Source organism: Tyto alba, unplaced genomic scaffold, assembly GCF_018691265.1.
Source record: "Tyto alba isolate M040663 unplaced genomic scaffold, T.alba_DEE_v4.0 Super-Scaffold_39, whole genome shotgun sequence".
NCBI lineage: Eukaryota > Metazoa > Chordata > Aves > Strigiformes > Tytonidae > Tyto > Tyto alba.
Genome location: NW_024881314.1, coordinates 10,696,250 through 10,718,514, shown reverse-complemented (window position 1 = coordinate 10,718,514; position 22,265 = coordinate 10,696,250). Strand labels below are relative to the sequence as shown.

At 49.1% G+C, this 22,265-nt stretch overlaps 1 protein-coding gene across 1 annotated transcript in view; it reads left to right on the top strand.

Moving 5' to 3' along the window:
- The window catches only part of LOC116963486 (heparan sulfate glucosamine 3-O-sulfotransferase 3A1), a 35,638-nt gene extending 27,751 nt beyond the window's left edge, over positions 1-7,887 (top strand). Inside the window, exon 2 of the mRNA XM_042802771.1 lies at positions 7,247-7,887. Coding sequence (XP_042658705.1) covers positions 7,247-7,865 — 619 coding nt within the window. The 3' untranslated portion in view covers positions 7,866-7,887. The remainder of the gene's footprint in view (positions 1-7,246) is intronic.
- Positions 7,888-22,265: the final 14,378 nt, after the last annotated feature.

The window sequence follows — 22,265 nt, the reverse complement described above, 5'->3', positions numbered from 1 at the left end:
GGCTATTCCTGGCTCTTACTTTGCTCCAACATCAGCCAAATCCATCCTTCACTAAAGCCAATGGCAAGGGTGTCCTTTTGCTACTAACGTCAGTTGGACTTGATTTTACATCAGCAATGAGTGATTTTATTTTTTCCTTCCAGACCTCTCAGATCTTTTGCCACTTTCCTTTCAGCTTCCTCAGTCCCACAGTTTTTCTTGGTGTTTTGTTTTGTTTTGTTTTGTTTTTTTAATTTTTATTGGTTTCATGAAATACATCTTTCCATTTATTGATTTTGCCTGACATCTAAAGGAAGGCAAAGCAAGAGGCTCAGCTAACTCCGACATGCCCTCACAGCTCATCAAAGAAAATTTAGAGCCTTGCTAGAGCTGCCAGGACACCACAGCCCTGGGCTGAGACACCAGCCTCATAGGAGAGACACTTTCCTCAACTTTAGGCAGTGGTTTTTAATTTATATATATGTGCATGCTACTGGTTACATCAAGTTATCACTCTTGCCAGAGCATCTTTCTTTTCAGTCATCTCCTGTACACACTGTAATGGTACTTCTGGGAGTGCGGGCTTGAGGGTTAGGGAAAGGCAAGTGCTTGTGATAGCAAGTTTTGATTTTTTTTTTTTTTATAAATTTCTGTTGCAGAGGCACTAGTTAAAATGATTTGGAAGAAAAAGATGGTGGGGGGAGGAGAAGACAACTTGCAGGTGGCTGCAGTAGCACAGGGAGCAATGCACACCACTTTGGGGGTATGAGGTTGCATCAAGTCACAGTGCTTGCTGTGCCTCAGTTTCCCCATCCTCCTTGTTCGATAGCTTCATGCTGGGGAAGGGTCCATGTTTCCGCAGGACTGCCAGCTGTGTTATGTGCCCATCACCGCAGTGTCTGGCCCCTTCCTGAACACAGAAATTCTGGCAGCATTGCTATAGAGAAGTGAGAGGTGAAATAAATCCCCTCAGACAGTTAATCTTCCCTCTCTGCTCTGCTCTCCCGGCCCTGCCATAGCATCCACCATCGTGCCAGTCACTTAATACTTGACAAGCAGAAGTCAGCACACAAGTGAGGGAGGCGAAAACCACTGTCAAATGGGACTAAAGGGCACAAGAGTGCCAGCGCCCATCTCAGGTACTGCTTGGTTTTTCAGGTGGTTGATGAAGGGGGGTTTCCCTCAAGCCTTGAACACTGCTGACTCCCAGAGATGAAAGAAATGTATTTTTTTCACCTCCTTCTCCTCTTCTTGCCATGCACAAACACCAGAATATTTTGCATGACTGAGCCAATTTCATTTTTAACATGCTGTTGCTTCATTCTGCAAAGGCAGGACTCAGTTTGTTGGTGGGAGAGTGTCCCATCCTCCCCTTGACCCCGTGTTACATTTCTGGGAGCAGATTTGGCCCTTCCTTGCTGGAAAGGCTCTTCTGTGGAATTCAAGGTCCCACAGCTGATTGCAGAGCTTTTGGGCTCTTTCAGAAAGAGAAGCATTTGTTTGATACAGTTTATCCTGTGATGACCTCTTCAGTGGCACTTCCTTAAAAACAGCACTTGCCACCACAAGAGACTTCCTTTCCCACCACAGCTGTGGGCTGGGGTGCTCCAAACCCCAACTAAGCCCTTGCCATGGAGTCTTGAGCAAAACCAAACTGCTGCTGGTTTGAATTGAGTGGGTTTAAGCCGAGATTGCTCTAAGGTGTTTATTATCCCATGCATTGACAATTCATCTGGAGCCACGGAAGCAAGGAGGCTCCCTGGATGCTCTGATACCTGCCTGGGGGTTTTTCCTCCCAGCATTTCTTTGTGTGTATCCCCACTGCTTGGACCAGTAACTCAGGCTAGTGGCAAAGATGGAAAAAGCACGTGGAGGCTGGAGCAAGGTGCCCCCCAGCCCAGGCTGTCTGGGGAAGGTGTCTTGGGGTGCAGCACAGGGGTCAGCCATGCCCTTCTGCTCCTGCTGTGTCTCACAACCCCGCTGCAACCTGCAGGCTGTGTAATGGAAAGATCCCGATAGCTAAAGTCACCAGCCCCTTTGGGAAAGCCCAGCTCTGTGTAAACAGGCCGTGTGAAACTCTGGCTTCACGTTTCTGCTTCATTCCCATCCTTTATCCAGCGGATAGTTCCTGGAGTGTGTGCCCTTTCAGGGCTGCAGCAGGTCAGCGGGAACGCGGCCAAAGATAAGGGTAAACATCAGCGTGCCAGGGAAGGGGGCTGTGCGGCGGCAGCTCCTCCTTCACAGCCTCTCTGCTGCTGCAAACGGGTGGGGAGAGCACTAAGCTGGCCCAGCAGCATGCTGAAGGGGTCCAGGGACACAAACAGGGTCCCTGCGCTGTCACTGCCATGCAGATGCCCCGGCTGTGGGTTTCTCCACATCTCAGAACTTGTTTGATGGTGGGTTTGCACTTTCAGGCTGTGCCTCTGCCGCGTTTGCTGGGGCGCTTGCAGACCTGCTCTGCTCGCCTCTCCCGCCCTGAGCGAAGCTGGGACAGCCCTGGGGACAGCAGAGGCTGTCGGGGTGAGCGTGTGCCCACACCTCAGCCCCCTCGGTTTGCTGGTGCTGGGACCAGGACATCAGCATTTGATGAGCAGGGACTGATCTTTCTCCCTCGCTGCTCAGCCACCCTGGATTGTTCCCTGCACCGGCACCGAGGAGCTGCGGTGCTCCAAACTGCAAACCCCAGTGCTGGTCCCAGCCCGTTTTCTGCATCCTCCTCCTCGGTTATATTGCAATTGCCATTTCAGGCAGTGCACAAACTCACTTCTCTGCTGCAGGTGAGCTTGAAGTAGACCTGGCTATGCACTCTGGCAGAGAAGAGTATGCAAGACCCTGCAGCTGGGACACTGCTTCAACACAGAGCAGTGCTGGCCCTGGCCACAGAGGGTCAGGGGATGACCCCATCGCTCCTCTCTGTGGCATCAGGCTTGGCACACCTTGTTCTAGATGATCATTTCGAGCCACCCAGCCTGGATACCTGGGCTCTGACAGGCAGATGATTTTTAAAAGGTCCTACTAGGACTGCCAGGGAGCAGGAGCTCACCTTCTGTGGTTAAGAGATGTGCCCTGCCCTCAGCACATGATTGGGGCAGGTTGTGCCAGAGGCCAGAGAGCATGGGGAGGGGGGGCTGATCACTGTGATCACAACAACTTTATTTATCACTCTGGGTTGCGATGGCATGAGGCCTGGTGAAGAGCTGCCCTTATCTGCTAACATCAGCCTCCCTTTGAGAGAGAGCTGGACTAGATTTATGTGGGAAAGATTTTCAGCAAGTCCATCCGCAGCTGCCTTTAATGCCCTGCGTGCTGCCAAGGAGCCCAGGTGGTCCTGAGCAGGACATGGCTTGGTCCAGCTGGGAGCAAAGCAGCAGATGGACTTCAAACAGCAAACTCATCTTGACTTTCCTGGATCCAGTGACCAAAAGCTGCTCCCACCTCCGTGGGAAACAGCAGCACGAGGCTGCTCCTCCTACATGAAACAGGCTGTCCCCTCCCAAAAATCTAATTTCTGGGACAATCAATGCTTGGTTTCTCGCTAGTCACCAGCTTCCCTTGCTGCTTTGAGTTGGTGGGACAGCAGCACAGGTCAGCTGAAGCAAACCAGATGTTTTAACGCATTTCCTGGCCCTTGATGGAGCCGAGGCAGGTACCCATCATGGGTTGGTGGCAAACACCAACACATATCACTGCATCCATTCCTCCAAGCTGAATTACCAGAAACACAACCCCTGGGTGCTCAGTCTTGTAAGCAGGGAGCCTGTTATGTTATTCTGGACTCTTGGCATGAAGTGATGCCTTATTCCCCAGATTTGTGCTCTTGCTAAGATCAGGTGGCATCTCTGTGGACTCTGATCTCCAGGGCTGGGGTCAAGCCAACACCCTGCTTGCCCTGGGAAACATAAAATCCAGCTTTTTAAAGGCATCACTGTACAGCCCATCAAGAGATATAAAAGCCTTAATAAACACGACACCAACGATCAGTTCCCACACCGGGAGTGTGTGAGGGTTGGGAGACTGTTACTGGGATGTCCTAATATGACCCCAGCACTAAAGCGCTGATGTCGAGGACAGGCACACCCGGGTGCATCGGGAAATCCCAGAGCAGCACCGCGCGCGTCGCTGGGACCTGTAACTGCTTGGTGCTGAGCCCTCGCCCAGCACCACCCCCGGCCCGGCCCTCCAAGGCAGCCGACCCCGCAGCCGCACCTCTCCCGCCCTGGCCCCGTGCTGGAGGGTTTGCTGCAGCGGCTCCAAGGGAAGACAAATCCAAACTGTTGCATTACCAAAGTGAAGTCCCACAAAGCCCATCGGGGTGGGGAAGGGGCCACAGCCCCTGCGAGGAGCAGCCCCGAGAGCTACGCCGGGGGCTTTGGCCGGGCACGGGAGCAGCCGTCTTGGACACCACTGCTGGGAAGAAAGTATGGACCTGGAAAAGGCCAGATAGGAATATGCATGCATAGCCGAAACATTCCCTTTGAGGAAAGTCTTCCTCCCCTATTAAGTAATTAAATAAAGCCCCAAGCTCTACTAAAATTAAAATAACAGAATCCATTTATTCTGGCAGGGCCCACTGGTGGTTGCTCTTGCCAAAAACATTTTTGTGGTTCTTGTCTTTTCAAGTGGCTCTTTTGCAATAAAACCCAGATGCCATTAGTCCAGGGAGGCCTCCAGGCAACTGTTTACATCCATGAAAGATGCCCTTTGTAATTAATTAATCTCCCAAAAGCTGTGGTAGCACATTCCCCGTGGCGTGTCCCTGCCCGCTGGCCCTGGCAGCGGAGGTGCATGCTCATTCCTGGGCGCTGAAGAAAGCTTTTGTGTTGCAGCCTCGCCACGAAAAGGGTTAACCTCCTGCTTGGGAAGACACAGTGGAGATTTCAACACTTTTCAAAACGCAAACAGAAGTCAGCCTGCCTTCCCGCTGCCGGTTCAGCAGCTCCTGCTCTTGCTCAACAGCAATGTGCAGTTGTGGGAGGTTGTGTTTCGGGACAGGGATCGGCCGGGACCCCGCCGGCGGGCGGTGGGGAAGCGGGGCACTGCCCGGTTGCTTCACCCTTTCGGGGTTCAGGCGCTTCCAGGTGACTCAGTTGTTGCAGGGTTTCCAAAGCAGAGGGCAACACCGCAGCAGCTGAGAAACGCGGGGTTGGAGCACATGGTGGAGGGGGTGGGGAAAAAAGGTGATTCATGAGATCGCCCTGGGCAAAGTAACAGACAAACTGCTGCCCCGGGGCAGAGCAAAGAGCCAGCCAGCCCAGTCCTTCCTCCAGATGGTGGCTGGTATCGGGTATCCACAGAGGAGCGAAGGAAAGCTGGTGGGTTGCCAGGCTCCTTCTCCTGTTATCTCCTCCCAGCTGAGGGCAATCAAGGCTGGGGGCTCCCTATGGCTCAAGTGGCTCAGGGACTCTCACATTTCATTGCCACCAACTCATTTCATCCATGACTTTGGCCAGTCTGTTTCTGAACTATTTACACTTTTGGCCTTTGCAGCATCAGGTGATGGCAAATCCCACCGTAAAATTATGTGTCTGCTCAGCAAAGGCCATTCTCGTGCTGGTTTGGAATGTATCTCCATCCGTAGTGCCGGCAGCGATTGCCTTTATGTCTCCACATCCTGCCGGATGCATGAGAGCTCTCTCATACCCCTTGGCTTATTTCTTCTCCAGCCTGAATGTCCCAAATTTATGGCAGTTCCCCCAAACAGAAACCCTCAGCAGAGACCAGCAAAGATTTGGCTACTCTAGGACCATGTCTTCGCTCAGCCTCTATGTAACATGGTTGTAAATACAAAGAATTGCTTTAGGAATGGTCAGTCCTCGCTGCCTCATTTGTAACATAATGACTCAGCCTGGGGTTTGGTTGTTATTGGTGTTTTTAGCTGTTGTTGGCTTTTCATTGTTGCTTTTTTGATAGATGAGTTTAATTTTGCTGGCATATTGCGCAGGTTTGCAAACCAGATGTTGCTGCTGCAAGACGGCAACAATAAGGCTGGCAGGGAGCCGTTCATCACGGCATACGGGTGTCGCGACTGCGCCAAGGTCAGAGACGAGGGGTCAGGGCATGGGGGGGGACGCGGGTCCCTGCTCCTCGGGACCCGGGGCTGCAGTTGCCATGAGAACTGCTGGTGGCACGGTGGCAAACCTCACCGGCGCTGCAGCCACCTCCCATCCATCTCCCGTTCCCACTGGGAGGGACTGGACTGCTGGAAGGAGACCAAGCCGCAGAGAGGAAAACTGCTGAGGGCCTGGAAGGAGGGATGGGTTTGTGTAACCAAATGATGATCCTGTAAATCACTGGGGTTTTGCAGATATTGGCTTCTGTCCGGGGGTGATACACGGGGTGATGCAGATGTGAGGGGATGGGATGTGGTGCGGTAGGCAAGGGGGAGCAAGGAGAGGAGCTGGGAGCACCCAGGAGGAGAAGACAAACGGCTGCTTATATGGCTCCTACACCTTTCTGGCTTGCCTTGTTTAGCACAGGGGTGCTCAGGTTATCCTGCGGCCAAATCCTGCAGTCCTTTAGCAAATCACACCCAACGCCTGGCCCAGGAGAGCTTTGAACTCTCAAAGGGACCATGGAGCTGGATGGACCCTGGCCCGAGCCCCAAGCCCCTTCCCACTCCCAGCTGGGAGAGCTTCCCAGAGCAGCCTGCGTGTAGGATTTCTTCGGGTGGAAGAAGGAAATCATTGAGGTCAGGAGGCTGATATTGCACATTTTTATGTGACATCAGCTTGCTGCCACCTTGAAAATACCAAAAGATAGAGTCTAACATCCTGGCCCTTGAAAATCCCTTGTGCCCTGCAGGAAGGGAGTGTTGTTACTCGAGAAATTCACTGTTATTCCAGGAAATTTAAGCCAACGTGCAGGAAACCCCAGTGCGGGCAGAGGGGAATTTAAAGGGATAGGACATTAGGATTGTAGAGATGTGCTCTGTTCTTACGTTGCCATTGCAAGAAGTGGGGTGGGATCCCCCTCAGGAAGCTCCTTAGAGCCTTGAACAGGCAAAATTGATTTAGGTCTAATTCTAGGTAAATAGGCAGCCAAAGGAAAGGGGAAATCGGGAGTGTGTTTAGATGCTTTGCTGAGTCAGAGCATTATGGGCCTCCTGCCAATCCACACGAGGAGGAAAGCAGGCTGGGCTGGAGGCGTGAGGCTGAGGAGCATCCTGCCCTCGGTACCCAGGACATCCCCGGAGCAGCGCCTGCACTCAGCTCCCCCCACCCCCCAGGGACACTCGGCACTAACGTCTCCCCCTCTCCCCCTCTCTCAGGGACCTCATGCCCAGGACACTGGAGGGACAGATCACCATGGAGAAGACCCCCAGCTACTTCGTCACCAAGGAGGCCCCAGCCCGCATCTCCTCCATGTCCAAGGGCACGAAGCTCATCGTTGTGGTGCGGGACCCGGTGACCAGAGCCATCTCGGACTACACCCAGACGCTCTCCAAGAAGCCCGATATCCCCACCTTTGAGAGCCTGACCTTCAAAAACAGGACTACGGGCCTGATCGACACCTCGTGGAGCGCCATCCAGATTGGCATCTACGCCAAGCACCTGGAGAACTGGCTCCTCTACTTCCCCATCGGGCAGATCCTCTTCGTCAGCGGGGAGAGGCTGATCAGCGACCCCGCGGGGGAGCTGGGCAGGGTCCAGGACTTTCTGGGCCTCAAGAGGATCATCACCGACAAACACTTCTACTTCAACAAAACCAAGGGGTTCCCGTGCCTGAAGAAGGCGGAAGGCAGCAGCAAACCCCACTGCCTGGGGAAGACGAAAGGCAGGACCCACCCCGACATAGACCAGGAGGTGGTGCAGAGACTGCGGGACTTCTACCGGCCCTTCAACATGAAGTTCTACCAGATGACGGGGCAGGACTTTGGCTGGGACTGAGGCTGAAAAAAATAATTTAAGAAAAGGAAAATATAATATAATATATATTTTTTTTACATATCAGTAGAGAGGGGGAAAATACAGAAAAAAAAAAAAAAAACAAAACAGTTGTGCTGAAACATGATTTGTTCTGATTTTTTAATTTTGACATTGGTTTTTTTTCATTTTTCTCTCAGAGATGAGGTGATGTGTCTGTCCAGAGAAGGAGGCTGAGAACAGCAACCTGGTCCTATTGATATTGTCTGCAGCTTGGCTGCTTCTTTCAATGGGCCCAAGGTTTAGCACTGACTCTGTAAAAAAAAAAAATGCAGGTGCAAAGTTTTTAGATGTCCTCAGGTCCACCTCCAGAAGCAGCATGGGTGCTCAGAGGAGCTCAGAACCTTACTGGAAGGTCAGCCAGATTTTGGCATGCAAATGCCATTTTAGACCAGACCTCATCATTTTTGACAATGAACCAGAGGAGGCTTAATATCTAATTGGCTTTTAAAACCTCACCTTAGGGGATTTTTTTATTGCATGAAACCTTTCATGAATTTTTTTCATTTATCCAATTTTTTGTTTGACTTTTGCCCCCCCTAAATCAAGCTCTTTTCATCAACCAAACTTATTTTTCATCTTATAGAAGCCAAAACCAATAACCCTTTGTTTTGTTTTGAGACAAAATAATTTTGGTAGCCAAAAGTGAAAGAAAACAAATGATTCTTTTGACTGTATGACGAAAATTGCCAGGTAGTCAAAAGGCCTCATTCACAGGAGTTGGCTCTAAACCAGTGTTCCCCATTGCTAGCAACGTGCACCCCTTTTTCTACGCTGACAGCAGAGCACTTTTCCCAGGGGGGCCCATCTGAAGGAATTTGGCTGATGGGCAAGGAAGGTCCACACTGAGATGATGCTCATAGTACACTTGCCTTGAGGGTGATGGGGGGGACCCACCATCCCACCGCTCTACGCAGGAAACCAGTTCACACTGTCTGGCAGATGCTATTTAAGCCATAATGAAGAATGTTTTAAGTTGGGCCAGTTTTAAAAACAGTGGGAAAAGGGTTGTTTGGGGAAAAATGAACAAAAATCACATCCAGAAAGGGGACCAAATGAGGAGAAGACAAGGGTGTTTTCTTGTCCTTTATTAAAGGAGAACCGAGGGGGAAGCAAGAAAAAGAACACTGGGTGTGCAGGCTTTAAAAATTGTCAGGCAAAACGAATCTCCTCTTTGCAATAACCATGAGCTTTAAATTCTTTGTTTTGATCCTTATCACCTTTTTTGGATGGTAGAAATGTCTCAGCAACAGAAATCTATTCGTGAGGATCTTGTATTACCATGGGCTCATTTATCTGCTGGCTCTTTATCTTCAGCATTTTCTGGACTATAGGAGCACTTAATTATCGCTTGGTGCTGTATAAACACAACACAGTGTTGCTCCCTCTCCTGACTAACTTTAAAAAAGCCCCTGCTGGGGTAAAACAAAGTGGGGGATCACCTGGTAAACTGGTTAGGAAGAAGCCTGGGGACCAAGCTCACTGGCTGCCTGCACACTGGCCAAGATCTTAATAAAATCACAGCAGAGCAGAGATTTCAAGGAGTCTGAAGAGAATTGTTTCCAAAATTACAGTTTAACCAAAGAGGGAGGGATTTCCACCCTGGGCTGTCTTGCTTGACAGGTGAGGAAAACAAGCTTGGTGCCTGCTCAACTTCACGGCACCAAGTTCCACTGCAGGTGTTGAGCCCCATCCCCTCCTGGCTGCCCTGAGCCTCCTTCCTACCCTTCCCTACACACCTCCCCCTGTTCCCAAGGATGTGGAGTCCTGGGGCCTTTGTATCCCCTGAAGACACAAACCCACATGGGTTTGCATGGAAGGCCCATTTCCCAAGGTAATTAAAAGAACTTCACTAGTGTCAGGAGGCCCCAGGACCTTCTCCCACCACTGTCATCCCAAAGCCTTACCTGGCTCAGGTTTCCGTGCCCCAGCCAGGGGAGCAGTGGTGATGGGCTGGTGGCACCAAAGCCAGGCTGTGCTCAGCAGTCTGCCCTGGCATGGCATGGCTCAGTGCCACCCTCACTACCACCACTGAGACCTTCACCCCCTTCCTGACATTCTTGCTCCAGTGTGGCCCATTTTAAGCCCATTTTCAGCAACGTCCTGGTCTTCTGCAAATACCATACAGCAGAAAGGCAGATGAAGGATCACAGAGACCCTCAACAGCTCTTTCTCTTATCTGCCCCCCTCCAGCCCCTCAATGTTCATGCAAGAGATGACATGAGAAAATCAGAGACGGTCAAGCAGCTTTGGGTTCATGGGGTCATGGTCCCTCCCAGCATCTTTGTAGCTCATTGCTGGAGTTCAGAGCTCCAATATCAGAAGTTGGAAGAGTGTTGGGCTCTTGGTAATGGTCTCCCCAAAGTGTCACTGGAGATGAGGGGAGCAATCTGCTTTCTGGCCATGGCAGCCAGATCAAGGGGGAGTGGGCTTAAGGTGTAGCCAAAAGGATGGGGGTTAATTTCTGGGAAAACCTTTCTAAGAACAAGGCTTGTTGGGGCAGGAATGGGAGATGGCCACCACCGCTCCCATGTTGTGCTCTTCCATCCAAGTGCAAAAGCCGAGCTGGCAGCGAGGACAAGGCATCACTCACTGACAGGCACAATCAAACAGTGCCAGCACTGCCAAGGCACGAAATCTGAGGTTTTCCAAGCTGAAAAGAATATTTAAGCATGCCATTTCTTTGGTATTTCAAGGAGATTTAAGATTGGGATAATCTGTACATGCGTTTAACAAGTAAAAATATCACTTAAGAGTATGATTTAAAAAAAATTCAATATAATTATATTGCGACTGTCTTTCATACGGTCACATTTAGACTAGTATAAAGCAGGTTTATAGTGCTACAGCTTGTTCTTCCCATATTGAACTAACTACAGCAATACCTAAACCACCTTCATACAAATGAGTTCTACAACTGCCACCAAATCACTGTCATTAAATCCACATAGCTGTGGTGTGTACACAAGCCTACCTATCACACGTGCACACTGAACTCAGCTACACAGGCATACTTCCCCAAAAATGCTTGATTGTTTTACTTCCACTAATTTCTGAGGATTTGAATCTCTTGCTGCACACCTAGTAAAACTATTTAGGGATCTGAGACTGTAATTGATTTTTTTGATCTGGGCCATAAGTATTTTTGAAAATCCCTCCATGTATGAACAGTGGCTTTTAAAAAGAGGTCATGCAATCAAATGCTTTGACCTCTAATAACATTTAACCTTCTAAACTCTTTAGGCTTATTTTAAAATTTGGCCATGAAGTTTGGATTGTTTTAACCTAAGAAGAATTGGAAGTAAACTATTGAAAACTGCACCCTTCCTAGGCCTACAGTATTGAGCATGTGTATTAAGAGGGGAAAGTACAAGTAGCTAGTAGCTATAAATAAAAAAGTGACCTATAAAGTTTGATTATTTTTTTTTAAAGCAGAAAAATCAATATGCTAACATTGAGAAACTAATTCAGTGTATTAAACTTATTCTGGTTTCAATAATCAAATGTGCCATTAGGCACTGATGAAGCTTAGGCTTATATGCCATGTAACATTTGGATTCTAGAACATCTGTTTTAAGAGAAAAAAACTCCTTTATATAGCATCCTATCGATGTCAAGTGCCAGATTCATCATAAGGAAGAAATTTTTTACAATGAGGGTGGTAGAACACTGGCACAGATTGCCCAGAGAGGTGGTGGCTGCCCCCTCCCTGGAAGGGTTCAAGGCCAGGCTGGACGGGGCTCTGAGCAGCCTGGTCTAGTGGAAGATGGCCCTGCTCATGGCAGGGGGTTGGACTGGATGAACTTTAAAGGTCCCTTCCAACCCAGACCATCCTGTGATTCTGTGATCTTTGAGCAGACAGACACAGCTCCTTCACCCCCCCGCCTGCAGCACTGCACAGGGGCCCTTGCTCAGCGGGCAGTGGGTGTCGGGGGGTTTGCACAGCCCCTTCCCAGCACAGAAACCACCAGCAGCTTTGGCGCAGGGGTGCTGAGCACAAGTATTGCCCCAAAAGCCTTCAAAAAAAATTTTTTTTTTTTTTTTCCACTGATGGTGACATGCTTTGGCACAGGCTTGTGGAGCCCAATTCAGAAAGGCAGCTGAACGCAAGACCCCCCTTTAGCCCGCTGCAGCAGCAGCTTTCAGCCAAACCTGAACTGTGGGAAGGCTCTTTGCACTGTGTTTCAACTGGCCACACCTGGAAAATTTGAGAGAAATGGGTTTTTCTTTACCAGTGCAGTTTGGCAAGACACAAGCTGGCCCCTCTGCTGCTGCGATTCGCATCGCTGCGATTTCTGGAAGGGTAAGGACCGGGCCGCTGCGTCCACGTTGTAGTTGGCGCTGATTTTGTGCCATGGGAAATTTAATCAACTCCTAAGGAAATGCTGCCACCCAATAATTTACACAGTTAAAAGGAATATAAACACCAACGTGCCATGAAGATCAGTGTGTGAGACTCCTCTGTGTGGTATTCAGGGTGGTCTTTGGGGTGCAACACCAAGAAGTTAAATTTCCAGCAATGATTTGGCCATGCCTACCCTGCACTGAGTGATTTTGACTAAAACTGATCCTTAGCCTCCTCGGTTCTCCCACATGCACACTAGCATACACAATGTTAGGTCTCCAGATTAGGGAAAAAAAAAAAAAAAAGCCCATTTTCTTAACCATTAAAAAAATTCTTGTTCGTATATAGCAGTTTATGGCTTTTCTCTCCTCCCTCCACTTTGCTTGGTGATACTGTCATCCTTCTCCCTTTGGTGCTATTTCAGTATGAAACAGACTGATTTTAATTTAATTTAAGAATGAAAAAGCACACATTTAATAAAGTTTACGGGTACTGAGAGGCTGTGCTCTCTTTTTGCTGGCGACAGCAACCCGGAAAGAGTGGGCAGGTTTATGAAAAAAGGTGAAAACACAGAATTACCCACTTGTGTCTGATTTTAGTCTCCTAAACGTAACACGCTCCACGGCAGCTGGGGGGGCTCTGCCTGCTGTGAACTCCCCGGTGGCATCACTGGCATCATTTCCGTGACCTCTTATCTTCCACTTCATATTTCTCCAGCAAGCTTGATGTCGTATTCCTTTCTTCAGATTGCAAAAAACCTTGAAAAGTCAGGTCTTCATGGCTCCCCCCCACCATTCACCCCTTAGCCATCGCTGGCCCTGCCACGTCCACAGCATTTTGCCACCGAGTTTGATGAATTCCTGTTTTTCTCCTGACCTGGTGGGAGAGGAATGGACCCAACTCATGGTGCATTGCGTGAAACCTGAGGTGGAAGCAATTCACCAAGAAATATATACAGCGGAGCAGCCCCCGTATATCAGGTTTTCTGTGTGGTCAAGTAAAGTGATATTCTATTTACTTTTTTAGATGTATAAACAGATTAAGTCCCAGGGAAAATATGCTCCCAAACTTCATAATATTTTATTAAACCACTGAAGTTTAATATAATCTTTTGGCTTCCCCAGAAAAATTTTCCATTTCTTTTCTGAGCACCTTTGATTTTATTTTCTTTTAATTACCGTTATCCGGAGTTAACAATGTGGGTTTTGCACTCCACCCAAGCAAGGACTATCCAGATTAGAAGTGGGGAATTTTGCTGAAATACAGAAATATCTATGTGGTGGTAAGAAGTCAACGACGCCTGGGCGGAAAACTCTGGAAAAGCCAATGTGCAGAATGAATTCCCCTCCGCCAGGCAATAACAAGGCTGCATTCCTCAATTCACAGCATTTATTACCTAAGACATTGGCCAGCCATGGCTTCTGAACAAAATTATACCTCCTTCATCTTAGGGCTGTCCACACCGCTGGTGGGGGCTGGCGCGGTGCTCAAGCTCTCTCCGTCCCAGCAGCAGCGCAGCTCATTGCTCCCTGGGGAAAGCTCTCATTAATTCCGGTCCAACACTGCCCTCAGGCTCAGTACCACCCTGTACAAACACAGCTCTGGATGCATCGTCTATCCCGGTGAGAAGTTGCTAGCAAAGGCCAACACTGTGCTGAGCCTCGAGCATATCGCTTGGCCCGGGATCTTCCAAATCTGACGACAGAGAAATACCTTACGGGCAGCCCAGGTCGCGGTGAAAGCTGCTGGGAGCCAAGTAGAGCTCTTCAAGAAAGACTCAGCACCTGCATCTCAGCACTGTTAAATAGAAATAATAATGGTAATCATCATCTCATGGTTCTTAAGACAACTGTGTAACTTCTGGAGGCCAAATTCACCGGTGTGAGTGCTACCCAAGGTCCTCAGTGCATCAGAAGAACTTTAAAAGCAGCTTATCAGCCACGAGTATGTCTCCCTTGCCAAACCTCTTTGCTCTTTCCTCTCCTGCAATTCAGAACAGTCCTGGTAACAGAGGGTCCTTCTTCCCAGACACACCAGCATCTGGCCTCTGCGAGTTCTTCCCTTAATGCTGGGGCAATGGTGATGTTGTAGACAGGATTAGACCCGCTCAGCCACAGTTTCTCCAGCTCATTTCTTTTGTTCTTTCACCAACAGCTGTGATTTAGGGCATGTGAGAAACATCTAAAGGAAATGACTGAGAGGTATTGTCTGGGGAGCACTTACCTGCCCTTGTACAGGACTTATGGAACAGAATCAATAGATTTTCTATAATGCTCACTGCTGGAGACCCCCCCATGTCTGGGGACAGAAGAGATGGCAATGGAGTGAAAAAATTCTCCTGAGAAGGACGAGTTTAAGAGCACAGAGGAAAGCAGCCAAATGCATCATATCGACAGGACAAACGCAGTCACGAATCTAATTACCTGCCTCCCCGCAGGCCCGCAGCTGCACGCTGCCCCGTGTGCAGCCCGCCGGGGCTCCGCCGGTGCGAAACGGCCCCAGCAGCTTCCCGGGACCCACGGCCTCGGGGTGGGCAGAGGGGTTTGTGCTTTGACCACAGGGTCCCCCTGTAATCGGGGCAGGCTCCCGCGAGGTGCAGGGCTGGTGGAGGCAGAGGAGAGCGTTCAGCTGGGGCCCTCCAAGCACGTTATCAGTTCAGCAGCACCACAGCATTTGCTGCATTGCCAGGAGCCTTTTCCTACTGTTTTTTTCCAATCAGCTCTTCTGACCAAACAGCTTGTCTGCTAAGCCCAGACAGGGTCTGTTGTCCAGAGTGAAGCCGGAGTCCAAGGACCTCAATTCAGGGGCACATCCTATCCCACAGACACATCTCTAGCCACCTGCCATGGGAATCATAAAGAGATAACTAATGGCATCACTACACCATGGTTTAAAAAACAACCTCCCTGTGGTTCCCTGTAACTCAAAACCACTCTCGGTTGGAGACCAAACTCCTCCGTTTTCCACGAGAAGATTCAAGGTTAAATAAATTATTTGTATGGCTACCCATGTGAGTTGATGGCAGGGCTGGTACTCAGGACATGGCCAGCTCTGCCCATATAAATTGGATATTGTCCCTCTATGTCTTGGTGAGAAAGAGGTGCCATATGAGCTCTCCCTGGACCGCAGTTACCCCAGCTGGCACAAGCTGTGCCATCCAGAGCAGACACTCACGTAAGCGGCATCTGGAAGATGCTGCTGGTGTAGTAATGGACCGCATGTATACATTATCACATCTGCCACCAGGATCATATCTGGCCTTTCACTGCCCCAGAAAAGCTTATTAATGGAAGAGCTGACCGGTCTCCAGCCGGAGCCCAGCCCTGGCTGCAGCGCCCTGCACCCCTGCGTGGCCAGATCCCCGCTGTAGATCCTGCCTCCATCAAACAGAAGCCATGGCTCGTTTTCCAGGCAGCGCAGGAATGTCCGTCCAAAGTTGGAGTCTCACGTTTCAACCACCTAAACCCCTCTCAGACACAACGTGCCCCGGAGCCGGGGAGCTCTCGGGGAGAGCGTGGGGTTGGTGGTGCACGTTGGACCCTCGGCACCAGCGCTTCGGGGGGAAATGCCACAGAGAAGCCTGCTGGGACACAACCACTGCCCGGCCGGCCAGACTGGCCGGGGGAATTCATCCTGGTTTGACACCCCATATTTTACCAGCTTTATTGAAGAGAAAATTGTCACATGCTTCTACTTTTCAAGGAGCTGAGCTGTCCTTTAGATAGCAGCTGCCAGCATAAATATACATGAGAAACAGGTTTTTAGTTCCCAAAAAATGTCTAAAAATTGTAAACAATTCTCAAGTCACATGGGGATAAACGGTCAGAATTTCAATATTGTTTATAGCTTTTTAAAAACAGCAGTTGTTTGAGTTCAGTCAAGCCAAGCATTTTGGATAGATAATTTTTAAACATTTGGTTTCAATTCTCTCAAATGTTCAGCAAAGAAGCCCCATTCATGCTATACTTAGCTTACAATTCAAAATGAAAAGTATTATGGAGTAGGAAACTGGATGTTTCTATTTCCAAAAAGAAATGGTCTCAGATATTGGACTATCTTAGAAGACCCTTTCAGAGAAACAAAAACCAAAAGCACTTGGTCAAGAAGTTTATCCAGGCTGATCTTCTCCTGCTTCAAGTTTCAGTTTTGTTGAATTGGTTGTTTGCTTTGCTTAACAAACAAGAATATTGTCCAAAAAAAAAAAATCCTGACAAGTACCGTTTGTCAGCCTGAGAGCAGAACCATTCCTGCTTGGCCCTTCCCCATCAGCAGGCACTACAGCGTCCCTCCCTGGCACCGGCCCCCGCTCCCCCCGCAGACACATTGCAACTGGGTAGAGTGGAAAACAGAGTTCTTTAATTTCCTCTTTGCATTAGAGATCATTAGGAAAAATCCAGAGGCCCCTCACTGAGTGAACGGCTGCATTTGCATGTTTTCTGTGGATGTTTAAATTATATTTTCCTGAAGGTTTTTTTGTTTTTCCTTTTCTTGTGTCCTTCCTGCACCAGTGACACTGGATTCCTTCTCTGCTCACAATTAATTCCTGAAATAATTTTTTTCACTTCTGTCACTGTCTCTCAGCCGTATGGCTGACAGCTCTGTTGTTAGGAAATAATAATCTATTTAAGCTGTTTGTTATTATTAGTGTTTAGTGATTACTCAGTCAAGTTACATGGCAGTACTCCCATTCCCAGGCTGGATAAGACATCCCTCAGGAAGAAAGGATAAAATAGTTACTAACAAACTTTACTGGTGCATTTTTGATGCTTCACTGCCCCTCTTAAAATGCATCAGATCTGATGGTTTCTTGAACTAGTATTTATTGTTGACAGATCACCAAATTCTACTTTGTGATCACATTCATGAAAATATTTGCAGATATGAACTGTTAAAAATATTGAGGTCACCTCTGTAACCATTTGTAAGTAAAGTTGCCAAAGGCCAGGATAAATAATACAAAGCAAGACCAGGGAGAGGAAGAGCTCCAGTAAGAAATGCAAGCACCAAATGATGCAGCACCCAGATAGAGGTTTGCAACTGCTAGCCTCAAATCCACTCATGAAATCCATGGCTGTGTGTGCCTGGTGGCAGAGGCTCGCTGTTACTGACGGTTTCACGAGAGTAGAATTCATAGACCGTGACCAAAATTGAAGCCAAGTTTTGTATGAATCTGCCCTTGGCATCAAGTCCTTGCCCTCTGAATGAATCAAGAAGGAATTCTGCACTTTTCTTCCTGAATGTCCCAAAAGATGACAAAATTGGTCCCTTGCAGCCCTGCAAACTGCCCAGAAGGCAGCAAGGGAGCCCTGCGCGAAGCAGCCCCGGCCCTGCAAGACTAAGGAAGGTTCAATCAACACTTTTATCACCAGACCAGCGTTTGGACAAGAAAATAAAAGTTAAACCCCTTCTCCAAGCTTGTGGCTTCTATTAAGGTAGTTGATTTCCAACACAGAACAAGTGGGAACTAAGTAAATTTTTGCTGCTATGTAGGGGGTAAATAAATATGGCCCAAAATGCCCAGTTATGGGAATGGGGCTCTATGGGCTCAGGAATCCAACCTGCCTATCCTTGGCTATGATAGCCAACTCTGTTGCCCTAAACCTGCTCCAGATCTGGAGCCTGTATTGTCTTTTTCCTTCCTCTCCCATAGGCTCTGTTTTCCCATTTGCTTCCCAGTAACATCCTGTTTCCCTGCCCGAGCACTGGCTATCAGGAAGGTTTCTGCTTCTCTCCACCCCTACAGGGCCCTCAGTAGCTTGTACCCACACCAGGAAAAACCACCACAAACAAGCTGTCAGACTGTGCAACCCTTTAGCGGTGCTGTTTCCAGAGCAGAGCCATGCTGCTCACCACAGAAGAGCAGGACTGCAGATTCCCACCCCTCGCAAAGCTGTCCACTGCCTGAGACCACCTGGGATGCAGATCGGAAAGCAAATTAATTGGCAGTCTGTGGGGCATCACTGATGAACAGCAAGGGAGGCCAATTCCCCCTTGCCTGGATCCATTTCCTTCTCACGGGGGTATTTTGGATCGTCTTCCTTTATCTACTAGTTGCAGTTTTAGACTCTTAGGGGAGGATGCAGGAGAAGCGGGAGAGAGAGAAGGACAAGATCTCTGAATCAGTTGACCCTAGCCCGCTCTGCCCTGGGTGACAGCACCAGGGCTGAACAAAGAACCAAACAGAACAGCCTGTTACTTGCTCTCCTAACAAAGGACTTCAGGGTCTCGCAGGCAACATACTACTTCGGAATATAGTTGTTGTCCTCTGATCCAGATTTCCTAGACAGACATGGGCATGTATTTGTTCACACACAGGGCTGCCTGTGTGTGACTGGAGCATTTTGAGCTCTGGCAAGCCCTCCAGCACATCAGAGGGTTACTGCTCTGAAATACAGGGGAGGCAACAGAAAAAACAGACTCCCAGATGTTGCACTCAACTTTCTACCGGGCTCTTTGCTACCTGTGTGGCCCTGGCAGAGCACTGGGGCTTCTTGGATGAGAGCTCCTGTGCTCCTGTTGGATCCATCCCGAGATAGGGAGCTGGCTGGTGGTTGGAGAGGAGAAGCCAAGCTGCAGCTATTCCCTCCCTCCACTCCCAACCCGTGGGCTGTGCTCCAGTATCTCTGCTGAGAGAAGGAAAGAAGCTTTTTATTAATCAAATGAAATAAAGATTGAAGGGATGAAAGGGAAGGTTCAAGGGAGCTGCAGGTGAGTAGACATTGAGCAACTGGAGTGCAACAGCTATTTCTATAAGGCTCACTCTTGCAGAAGTGTTGTTTGTCCTTCATATCCCTTCTCTGCTCCATCCCTGGCTTGGTCTTGGAGTAATGCAGCTCTTCCACCCTCTCCTTCCTCTCAGCCCTTCTCCCCCCACGCACACCCACAGCGTCTCTGGGCACTGGCAAGCACCAGCCATCACTCTCTGTATATTGCTTGCCCAGAGCTGCCCGCACACACTGCTCAGTAAAGAAAAGTGAATAATTATCAGATACTGGTTTGGGGGATTTCCATGCTCAGACCTTGGCCGCCATCCTTTCCCATACCAACCACCCAAACCCAGAATTAAGCAAATGAATGCGCTTCAGAGCATAAGAATTACACTCTGCCTTTGTAATCCCAGTTCGAATTTATTGGCATAAAAACTATCAGTTTCCTTTGGCTACTTCCTGTTGGAAACTCCTTTTCCAAACTCTCCTTCCTTTCCAGCACCACCACACCCATCTCCAACCAGAAATGACACCAAGAATTCCTGCAACCATCCACACACACAGGGTGTAACCCCATCCTCAGACTTAGACTTAGGCACTTTGCAGCGTGGTCAATTGGAAACAGAGACACTCAATCATCCTTCTTTTCTTTTTATACTACATCCCACAAGCACTGAAATGCAGCCAGGTTTGGGAGGTATTGGTAGTTTGGTGGACAGCTGATCTTTGTGAAGCAATATGCAAGCCAGCTCAGGAGGATATTGTATTCCAAGACAACTGAAGCATATTTCTGGTTTTACATCAAATACTCTGCTACCTTTTGGCAGAAGGCCCTCCATACATAAGGTCTTGTTTGAAAATTCATGCAAAGATTGGCATTCTTGTGCTCAGGTTAGGTGCTGCAGAACTCCTTCAAGTCTGCAAGAGTTTGTATTTGTGCATCATCCACATCAACTCACATCGAGCACAGCAAGGTCCTAGTCACTTCTGACCCCCTCTCCATGCCACCAAGCAAGACTTGAGCTAGTGGTGTGCAGCTGGTGGGCCCAGCCAGGCCTTTAGCAGTCTCTGTAGCAGGTTCAAGCTGAAAGGTTCAGTCTCCAAAGAGCCAGAGGAGAGTGTGGATGGGGCTGGCTGGGACTCGGAAGGCGGGGGAATCTCTCTTGCCAGGGCCCTGCGCTGCGTTTCCATGTTGAGGCAGCCGTAATGGGAAATGACAGCTGAGAAAAGCTGCTATTCGTGGCCCTCTAAACAGTCCATTTAGTGCCCCCTCCTTGTCCCAGCCCCTCGACGAGATTCACTCGGACTTGAGTCCAAGCCCAGAGACCGAAGCGGCTGGAGAAGCCACGGCAGGCCCAGTGGCCGGTGCTGTACTGGGGCAGGGGTTTTCCAGCTGTGCAGCACAGCCACCCGTGGAAAACAGCGGCAGGCTGCCTCCTGCCCCGCTGCAGAGCCAGGGCCCATCCCCAGCTCTCCTTCCATTCAGCTGATATTGTGTTTCAGGTGACACACTGATAGCCACCAAGGCCCCATTTGTGCATCTCTGTAGGTTTCTTTGGTATTTGTGTACCTCCCAAAATCACACACACAGAGCAGGCACAGCATTTACCACTCTCCTACTTATCTGTATCCAGCCTCTTTTGTCCCTCCAGGACACACACTGATTATTTGCTACAGGGGGGCCATACCACTTCAAACTCTAAATGTCTTCTTCAAGCCCAGGGGCTCCTAGACATCCCCCCTTTTCTCTACCTTACCAGCTCTAAAAGACTTTGTGTCACTAGCTAGCAGTGGTTTTCACCGCTAACCACTGGGGTGCCTTCCTGCACAAGGTACTGAGAATTTAGGTTGGATCCTGTCTGTAAGGTCCTACGCAGCTCCACACCTTGAGATGTAGGCTGAAAGGCTGGAAGAGGACTCAGAGAAGACCCATGAGAATGGCTGAAGTCCTGGAAAGCCCTGGAAATCCTGCCATGGGTGAAGGAGCCAAGCAAAATCCATCTGGTTTAAAAGCAACCTTTTCCAGTCTCTAAGAGAAGAGATCCAAGACCTACATTGATCTGAGCTTGGACCAGAGCCTTTGGTCACTCACTTAGGTGCCTACGTTTGATCATCTAAGTCTGGATGTAATCGTCCTCTGTTGCAGGTTGGCCAGCTGTGCTATGGAGTATGAATTAATTCTTCTATTTCTACCTCACAGTTCTGAGACTTAATGGATGTAAATGATTTACCCTGCAAAAACATGCCATGGGGGTGCCAGGAAAATAATTCCTACCCACAGGCCCTAAAACTGCAAGACAGGCAGTCAAATAAAAGGGTAAATACAGCTTTTTGAAAAGAAATCTCACAAAAACAACTCTCGCCTCTAAAACCCTGACTGTGGCATCGTTACAAAGAAGGCATTCCTGCATGGGATACTTAAAGATAGACATTTCAGCAAGGATAACCTGGTGGATAATGAGAGGGTGGCAGCAGGCCAGGGCCAGCCGCTGGTGCTTCTCCTCCTTGTGATGATGCCAGAACTGTGACCAGTGGGGATGGACAGAACTATTTCATCATAATCTAACCCTTCTGGGCTTAATCCATCTGCTGGGACAAGCCCTTCCCTCCTCCCCCTTGCACTCATTGAAAATGCTGCCCAGGACTGTACTCATCAAAGCTCTGGAGCTGCGGTCTGGTCCATGCCATGGGTCACTGGGGGGATGCTCTCTGCAGGAACACTTGTGCTCCATCAACCGTCAAAGCCAAGGGGATGACCTGTGGAGGATATGAAATGTGTGTCATTCCCTTACTAAAGCCAAGTGCCAAAACTTTATCAGCCACCAACCTGAAAAGAACCCCGAGTATTTAAAGGCACCTTGGGATAACAGTCACAAGGCAGCACTGATTCGCTCCCCAGGTCTCTGGGAACCCAGCAAAGCTTCTGTTTGTGTGTGGTTGTAGAACAAGACAAATCCAACACTTCTGGCCCACAGTAACACTCTGTCTCCCATCATGGTGGGAGAGGAAGGGGGTCCCAAGCAACCATCACTAGTATATTAGGCCAAATACCGTCTCATTGTTTTCATGCCTGCCTGTATCCCTTCAGCTTTTCGAGGCTAAGGACCTACAGCAACTGGATCTTTGGTGCTATCACAGTAGAAACCCTTGTGCCCAGAGAAGCTCAATGTTCAACTGCTCTGTTGGAGTGGGATACAGTGCAGCTGGAGTTTTCAGGGCGGCTGGTGGGACCGTGAGCTGTTGGTACTGACTCTGAAGAGGAAGGACCAGGGAATCTGTTATCTCCCTGAAGGATTTCCACTTCCACAGCAG